Source organism: Polyodon spathula, chromosome 29, assembly GCF_017654505.1.
Source record: "Polyodon spathula isolate WHYD16114869_AA chromosome 29, ASM1765450v1, whole genome shotgun sequence".
Classification (NCBI taxonomy): domain Eukaryota; kingdom Metazoa; phylum Chordata; class Actinopteri; order Acipenseriformes; family Polyodontidae; genus Polyodon; species Polyodon spathula.
This window is the reverse complement of record NC_054562.1, coordinates 34,320-42,748: the sequence shown is the minus strand read 5'-3', so window position 1 is coordinate 42,748 and position 8,429 is coordinate 34,320. Positions and strand designations below refer to the sequence as shown.

Genomic DNA, 8,429 nt, shown 5'->3' with positions numbered 1-8,429 from the left:
GGCTGAGCTGGGATTTGAACCAGGGTCCTGCTGGTTAAAAGCCCGTTTCTTTAACCACTAGACCAGTCAGCCTCCTCGGAGGTCATGTGTGGGATGTCACCTCTTTCTATTTAGGAGGGAGGACCACAAAACAGAGCACACCAAACAAAAAGTATGGGTCACAATATAGTATCACAAACCGGTTTTGGGCAGTAACGTGGCCAACTTCAAGACACCCGCGTAGATCGAAGTCGGGCACTTCTAAAGCACAGACCTGGTTTATCTATGAAAATGTATTCTCAACACAGTGTGTGTGTGTACAAAACGAACGGATGGTTATTTTAGTGCTGCTGTTGACTCACAGTGAGCCACTGCCCCACTTCCTCCTTCTCTTTCTGTGCCGGGTCCACCTTCAGAGCCAAGCCCAGCCCCTCCTTAGAATAGGCCTTGGTCTTGGTCTCCCGCTCCACTACCTTGAAACGCTCCATTTGCTGAGAGAGGAAGAGGGGAAGTGAGAGAGAGAGGAGAAAGAAGGGAGAGCGAGAGAGGAGAGAAAGCGAGAGGAGAGAGAGAGAGCATGCGAGAGGGGAGAGAGAGGAGAGAAAGAGAAGAGAGAGGGGGAGAGAGCGTGCGAGAGGGGAGAGAGAGGGGCAGATGGAGGAGAGAGTGGGGGGAGAGAGAGCAAACACGTTACACACACAGACTTCAGTTTATGGATTCTCTATCACAGTGTTGACAATGGAAAATGCAGCAATGTACCCTCAATCTTATTTCATATATATATATATATTTTTTTTTTAGTTCTCAAAGTAGGGTGTTGGGACCCCCTTGGGGAGTCACAGAAATGTTTCTGGTGGGGGGTGGGGGTCAAGAAGCATCACATCAAAAGCAGGCACACTATAAATATGAATACAGATCAGTAAAGCAAGTTTTACACTAGACGACCTGTGACCTTTCACATTCTCTTGCTTTATTATTCACATTTATAACACCGCTTTGATTGAATGGTTTGTATTCAATAGTAAAACAGATAATTAACAGGGGCTTGTTCCAACTGGAAAAAGTTGGAGAGCCACGGTTTATAAAATGCTTGGAAATTGAATGCCCAGTTTTATATAAAAGATTTTGTATTGAATGCATATTTTCAAAACTTATCACTTGGTATCTTGATAACAGTTCAAATCACTGTAATTCAATAATGTCCTACTTCACAAGCAAAGTTAGTTTTCTCATCTCTTACCGTTTCTATTAACTTTCGATTCTCCACTAGCTGCCTTTTGTCTTTTATCTCATTGGATGCCACCCACGTCTTAATTTGGTCCCGTAATCTCTGAAAGAAGGGGAGACGGCGAGGTCACTGAAGCGGAAAACAGCAGAACAGCCTCCTCACTACCCTAGTGAACTAGCCCAGTCCTTTCCTGGTCTACCCTGCTAAAAAACTAAAAAAAAAACACCTTACTTTTCACCAATATAATCTAAACTAATTCAAGCCCCTTTAATGGCAAGACTATTCAGGGATGGGATTAAGACCCCCTGTTTCATAGTGTGTAGGTAACAAGATCAGGGGTTTCAAACTCATAGGGAAACCAGGAATGGAACATACTGCTACGCAACGGGAGTCTTATTACTGCCATCATCTCCTCAATAATACAAACCAATACAACTATAAGCCGGTCCGGTTCAAACCGCCCCAGTCTCACAGTACACAACTACACACCAATCCGCGAATGTCTGCTATCGCTTAGGGTTAGTTTTTAATTCCTCACCTGTAATTTTTTAATTTCCTTTTTGAGATCGGCCTCATACTTTTCTTTCTGATTCGCATTCGCTGCGTTGTGGAGCTGGAGGGAGACAGAGAGAGAGAGAGAGAGAAATGCAGTCTGTTCAAGTTATTCTCCTCAACTTAGACTTGACCAATCACACTCCCTCGTCACAGAAACGCCTTACACCAGAGCTCAGGAGAAGTGAAGGTCAGTGGGTGTCCTTCCGATCCCCAAGCCAGCTTTGTACCCCCAGGAGAGCTGAAGCTGGCGAGGTACTGGCCTCTGGACGTGTCCGCTTGATCACACCGGGCGCCTGGCCACTAGGATCAGCTGCTGAAGCCAATGCGACGCGCTCTCCGGAATCCACAGCGAAGCCGGACAGTGTCACACAGCACTCCCGAGCGCAAGACTCACCCGGCACACCAAGCAGCCGTGCCCATAGCAGCTGGGTCACGTGAGAGAATCCGCACACAGGTTTGGATCTCAGAATCAGAACTTAACTGTTAAAAAGGACCAAGTGTTTTACAGAGTGGGCCCCAGGACCACAGCTTTTCTGGTCTGTAGTCTTTATTTTTTTTTTTATTTATTAAACCATACAAACTGCTTTTCTTTCTCCAAACATCAAGTATATATTTTTTTATTGTGTACTGTGCTTACAGACACACGTGTAAAAACATGTTATTTTATGACCCAAGGGATCTTTCCTGAACGTTTTGTCGAAATAAATATTGACGTTCGTGGCAAATGACAAGACATTGTTTCACGCGAGTGATTGCAATGACAAAATTCACATTTATTCTCAGGGTCTCTAAGCAATAAATGGACACTACTCAATTACTTTCTTAATTCATATTCGATTGACTTAATTCATGAAATATCTGCTCATATCGACTCAAAACACACACTGCTGTGCAAGAGTCTCAGACATGTTGTATTTTTCTACTCTGAGGTATTATGAGCATCAACAATTTCCTCAAAGCCTCCACTAATGTTTTCTACTATTATAACAACCTTGAATTGCATAGAAACACACTGAGTGAAATCGCTCGCATCACTCGATTTTCAAGGTGTGGAACCGAAGCATAATCAACAAATGCAGAGAAACATCTGTGATTGACACACCCAGGACTGGAAGACCCAACAAGCTGTCTAAAAAGGATGAGCGAGACTTGAAGATAATATCCTTAAAGAATAGAAAGACAGCAAGCGTTGAATTGACAACAGTCAACAGTCCAAAGCACCTTAGACCATCGCTCGACAGTCCAATTTCTGTGCTCTTGTGCATATTTCAGCCTTTTACTCTCGTTCCCCTTTAACAGAGGTATTCTTACTGAAACACATCCTTCAAGTCCTGATTTCAAGAGTGATCTTCGTACCGTTGATTTGAACTAATTAAAATACATCAGATTTACAGTGTTTCCTTGTTTTTTTTTCTTAGCCGTAAACAAGTTTCTGCGGGCTGCCGAGAATGTTTCAGCGACACGGCAGTGAAATCCAATCCCTCCCCTATCTGTTATCAAGTGTTATCAAGCTGTACTGTAAAGTATGGTGGAACCAGCAAGTCCAAAAAGAGAAGTGCGCTTATCGCATTTCCCCGATCACGGGCCCAGAACGACACTTCTGCCTGATCGTGCTTAAACCCCTTAAATCAGGGGTCTCCCTGTTCCTGGAGAGCCCCCGTCCAGCTGGTTTTCTAGGTCTTTACATCCACAGTGGCTAAAGATCTGCAACACCTGTTCACCTTGACTAATTAAGCCAATAATTGCTTCAATTAAAGTAAGAGATTGGCTGAAATAAAAACCAGCAGCCACAGTAGCTCTCCAGGACCAGGGCTGGAGCCCCCTTGCCTTAAAGGGTTAGAACAGATCAACAGGGTGGGGGCAAGCCTTGCCAGGTTTCTTACCTTCTGCCAAATATCTTCAAACTGTTCAACACCTTCTGTAACCTTCTTCAGACACCGATCTATTTCACCTGATAAAAACAGGCACAGGGGGGTTAATCACAGCATGAAGGTCTGGAACCTCTCCAGCACTGCCAGGAGTATCCCAGGAGAACACGCTGCCGAGACTCCACTCGCTCCAGCCGCGTTTGCTACAATTTACTGCCAGGTTATTTGAAATGGTGCAATTGGACAACCTGGCTCTTAATATGCTTGTTAACATTACTACTGCCATCGTCAAAAGCATTTACCATCTACACAACATCTGATTTTTTGGAGTGTCTTTACCAGTGAGATGCTGTTGCAATACTGACAGAGAAAATGAGGCTCTGCCTTGTAGATATATATTTGTGTTTGGTTTATAAATATCTCCAGACAGGTGTAGCCATTTCCAGTAATAATAATACAATAACAAATTGAAGAAGTTTGTTTCATTCCTGCACACAAATCTACATAGATAAACGCCACGGGGCACAGTGACCCGAAACATCTTATTTGTACACGTGACCTCTTCTAAAAAGAATAAACATCTCAAAGGTTCTGTTTTCTGTATATAAGTTCATAACCCCATCTTATGTAAAGCCTTAAAATATTATACAGAAAATGAAAAGAAAAACAGCATTTAAGCCAATTGGAAACTAGAGTCGAGTCAAATAGACCCGAAAACCTAACAGGAGGGTTAATGCAAACTGGCAATGGCAGTACCAGAACTGCTTAATACATGTGAAGGACTGGTGGATTTGGTTTCCATTTTAAACTTTTGAAGCCTGGCTCAGTGTTTGAAGGTGCAGGCGGTGCGTTACAGTCAAAACTTGAGACGAGACTGACCTTGCAGTTTCCTCTTATCGGCCATGACGCTCGCCCTAGGAGAATTTCTTCATACCTTCAGACACACTGAACGCAGCTAAGCAAGGAGACAAAGACAAAAGAGCACGTTAACTTTAGGAATGCATACTTCAAATCAGGAAACCACTCACAGCCAATCACAACGGCGGATTTCTGATCAGAAGCGTCAACTTGCGCAGGGTGGCAGACTGGCTGGAAAACAGTACAGACAGAACTAAAACTCTCCTGCAATGCTCTTCATCACACAGGTTCCCGAGTACCTCCTCAACCCGCTGAGCCCCTGCCCGCGAGCTGAGGTCCTCCGACTCTGGACCGCTTGTTATCCCCAAGCAAAAGCACACCACGCTCGGAGGGAACGCTCGTTTAGATTCGTGGCTCCGACTCTCTGGAACTCTCTCCCAGCTTTGGTGCGCGATGCTCCCACCGTCGCTCGCTTTAAATCAGCTCTGAAGACCCGCCTGTTCTCTCTTGCTCTCCGTGCTCTTTAAGCCTGATCTCTGCTATTAGCTGCTGTGTTGCTGCTACTATTTCATGTATTATGCTGCTATCCTGTATTCTGCTCTTTCCGCTGTATTTAATGCACTATTTCATGTATTATGCTGCTATCCTGTATTCTGTTCTCTCCACTGTATTTAATGCACTATTTCATGTATTATGCTGCTATCATGTATTCTGCTCTTTCCACTGTATTTAATGCACTATTTCATGTATTATGCTGCTATCCTGTATTCTGCTCTTTCCACTGTATTTAATGCACTATTTCATGTATTATGCTGCTATCCTGTATTCTGCTCTTTCCACTGTATTTAATGCACTATTTCATGTTAATGTATGCTATCATGTATTCTGCTCTTTCCACTGTGCACTTAATGCACTATTTCATGTATTATGCTGCTATCATGTATTCTGCTCTTTCCACTGTATTTAATGCACTATTCTATTTAATGTATTATGCATTGTTTTTACTGTATATCATGTATGATGCATTTCTCTGTGTTTGTAGTATTATGGGTTTTCTTGTTACTGCATCTTGTAAAGCGCTGTGTGATGGTGCTCCTCTATGAAAGGCGCTATATAGAATAATGACTGATTGAATTAAAACACGGTTCATAATAAAAGTAAATATGTACAGCTGATCCGGTCTCTTGTCGTATAGAAGCGTCGCCTCTTCACACTTTAGCTGAAAATATCAAGCTTTGTACTTCTCTTCTTCACCCAATGAAGCTCTTGCACCACAAGAGACAGGATCTACTGAATCAGAATAGCCAGTCTTGAAAGGACACATTGTATTTTGAAGCAAACAAGACTAACGAAGCTATTAGTTTAGAGCTGAAACGTCCGTCGTTCCCCGGGCATTTTCAATTTTCACGGAACGATTAAAAACGTCAAAGATGTGCTTGTCAGACAGCGGTCCAGCTGTAGTGCTTCTGCAGTGCAAGCTTATTCATTCAATATTTAGAAGTCTTATTTATATGCATTAGATCATCTGCACGCATTAACGTTGAGGGGCTTCATGAAACAGTAGAATAGAATGGAGGGCTTCCTCGCATTGGCTGAACGATTAGGAACATTCACAGCACGTTCAAGTTTCAGCGTTTCACATGGAACCCCCCCCCCCCCCCCGGGGGGGGGGCCCCCGAGCGCCGGCGTAGATACTGCATCACAACGAGGAGGAGGAGGCACAACACACACAACAGCGACTGACTGCTACAGCTGCCATAACCTTCTCAAAACAGGTCTCCAGGAACACCCCAGTCACCGCCAATGCACACGGATTCCACTGAAAGAACCCTGCACAAGCCAGCATACAAAGCATCCAACTGGGTTACAAACACACTGTCTGGCATGATAAATGATTTATACACAGTCAGACACAGCAAGCCTAATCCCTACATGATCAATAACATAGGAGGCTTGTGAAACTTGCATGAGTATGGAAGTGTCTTTTCTGACTGGTTAAGGGTGATGTCATAAGGAAGCAGATATTAATTCAAACACTGTACTGTCTGGTGGATTCTTTGAAACGTGTGCCTGAGGGGAAAGGATTCTCACAGCTTCCACTACAAAACATACCTTTGCTAAAATTTGCAACCAAGACTACTAACGAATGCACGGTTACTCGACTCAGTCATTTTTTACTCAAGGCATGATATCACAAAATTGGAAGAAACAGTTAAAGATATTATAGCTACAACAAGTATTAGAAATAAATGCTAAATTAAAAGCTCCACACACAATTCCACAGTGTCAGTTTACTGCATGCTCCTGTGCAACCAGCCATCAGAAATAGCAGACCTTGTTGACGGTCTGGTTTGCAAGCTGCACTCCAGTGTAATTTCAGCTGTACAAGGGCGCTTGCTTTCACCTTCGGGAGACCTCTGGCTGCAGGTGCGTTTCAAACAGAACAGACCTGCTCCTGCCTGCAGCACGATCACACTGTTAGAAATAGATCTTCAAGCTGTTACAGCTCAGGGAACACAACAGCTTTTGGGGTGGGGGTAGGGGGGCTGAATGATTTAAGAATCAACTTCTATTTAAAACAGACTCGTCCACTGATAAGTGTTACTAGATAAGGACAAGGACGGAAATAGAGGTACAAGGGCGCTGGAACTAGGGGTGCTGTAGCACCCCCTTGTCTTTGCATGCCTTCCATCATATACAGGGGTTACAGTTTTGTTCAATGGCTTTCGGCACCCCCACTTTAAAAATGGTTCCAGTGCCACCTTATTCCATAGCTGTTTAATCCATTCCTGGTTTTACCACAAGCTTGATTAGTGAGTGTGTATAGGTAACAAGCTCGGCGAGTCTTATTAAACTCGGTGAAAACAGAAATGGATCAAACTGCTATGCAGTAGGAGTCTTATTGCCATCCCCGAAATGGGCACGAACATCTTCTGAAATCAATTTCTGAAGCGGGCATTTTGATGGTGCACCCACTGAAGCGAGAATCAACAGCACACGCAAGTAAACCAGAAACACAGAACTACAATTTGACGAGTCACGCTTCCTTTGAAACCGAGAAAGGATTACATTCATCGGACCACAGCACGACACATCATCAATTAGTACCGTGTTAATGACTGAACACACACTTAAGTTGTGTAATGCATAATGCAATATTTAATCCAACATACCACGGCAGAGTTAAGTCAATGTGAATGTAAACGATACAGCAGAAATCGAGGTTATAAGGAAGAACGCAGCCTGTTTTACTAACCAGATCAAACTCGTGTAAGCGGAGCTCCGCATTAATTACTACCGAGCGCACAGGTACACTTCGCATCGATTGCAGACACCTCTCTCGTTTGCAGACATGCAACCAAGCTGAACTGCGACGGGGGCACAGCGAGGGAAAGAGACAAAAAAAAAACACACACCTTTTTGCACTTAAAACATAAAAACATTAGCGTTCCCATCCGAGACTCTAAAAATCGATGCGGAGAACAATCAGCACACAACCACACACAGGGGAATATATATTGCCCGCTATGTGTGTTTTTAATCAAAGCAGCGCCTCAAAACACGCTGTGGTACAGAAATGTTTCCTTTCTTAATTACAATAACACTCGTTTACGTGTGTACGGTTGCTTAGCCGCTGCAGATCAAAGGGATTTAGAGAAACGGCCACTTTACTGCAATGCAGGCTCACAAAAAAAGGCCTTTTTTGAGGGCAAAAAAAAAAAAAATAAATCGCTTCAAAATAAACGGCTTTTCTGCACCAAACATACACATTCCACCCGGTTCAAACTGCGTGGAAAACACGCATTTAAAAACCTCCTACCTGAGTTTATAGGGTTTCTCCTCCTTTATTCTGCTTTTAATTAATTATTTTAATTTTATTTTCTCTTCCAAACAACAGCCTGCAGATCCAAGATGGCCGCCAGGAACCCCCCGCATCACGG

The 8,429-nt window shown here is 43.5% G+C and overlaps 1 protein-coding gene across 2 annotated transcripts; it reads right to left on the bottom strand.

Moving 5' to 3' along the window:
* Positions 1-305: 305 nt before the first annotated feature.
* LOC121302430 (CCR4-NOT transcription complex subunit 3-like) lies at positions 306-8,429 on the bottom strand. Of its 2 annotated transcripts, none has more exons than XM_041232397.1 (6): positions 8,309-8,429; positions 4,510-4,585; positions 3,646-3,713; positions 1,746-1,820; positions 1,220-1,309; positions 306-470 (listed from the first exon to the last, which is right to left on the bottom strand). In XM_041232397.1, the coding sequence occupies exons 2-6, from the start codon at positions 4,532-4,534 to the stop codon at positions 321-323; spliced, it is 408 nt and encodes a 135-aa protein (XP_041088331.1). In that variant the 5' UTR covers positions 4,535-4,585; positions 8,309-8,429; the 3' UTR covers positions 306-320. The 2 variants fall into 2 exon arrangements, with proteins under 2 accessions (XP_041088331.1, XP_041088332.1); XM_041232398.1 differs by having other exon boundaries at positions 3,646-3,704.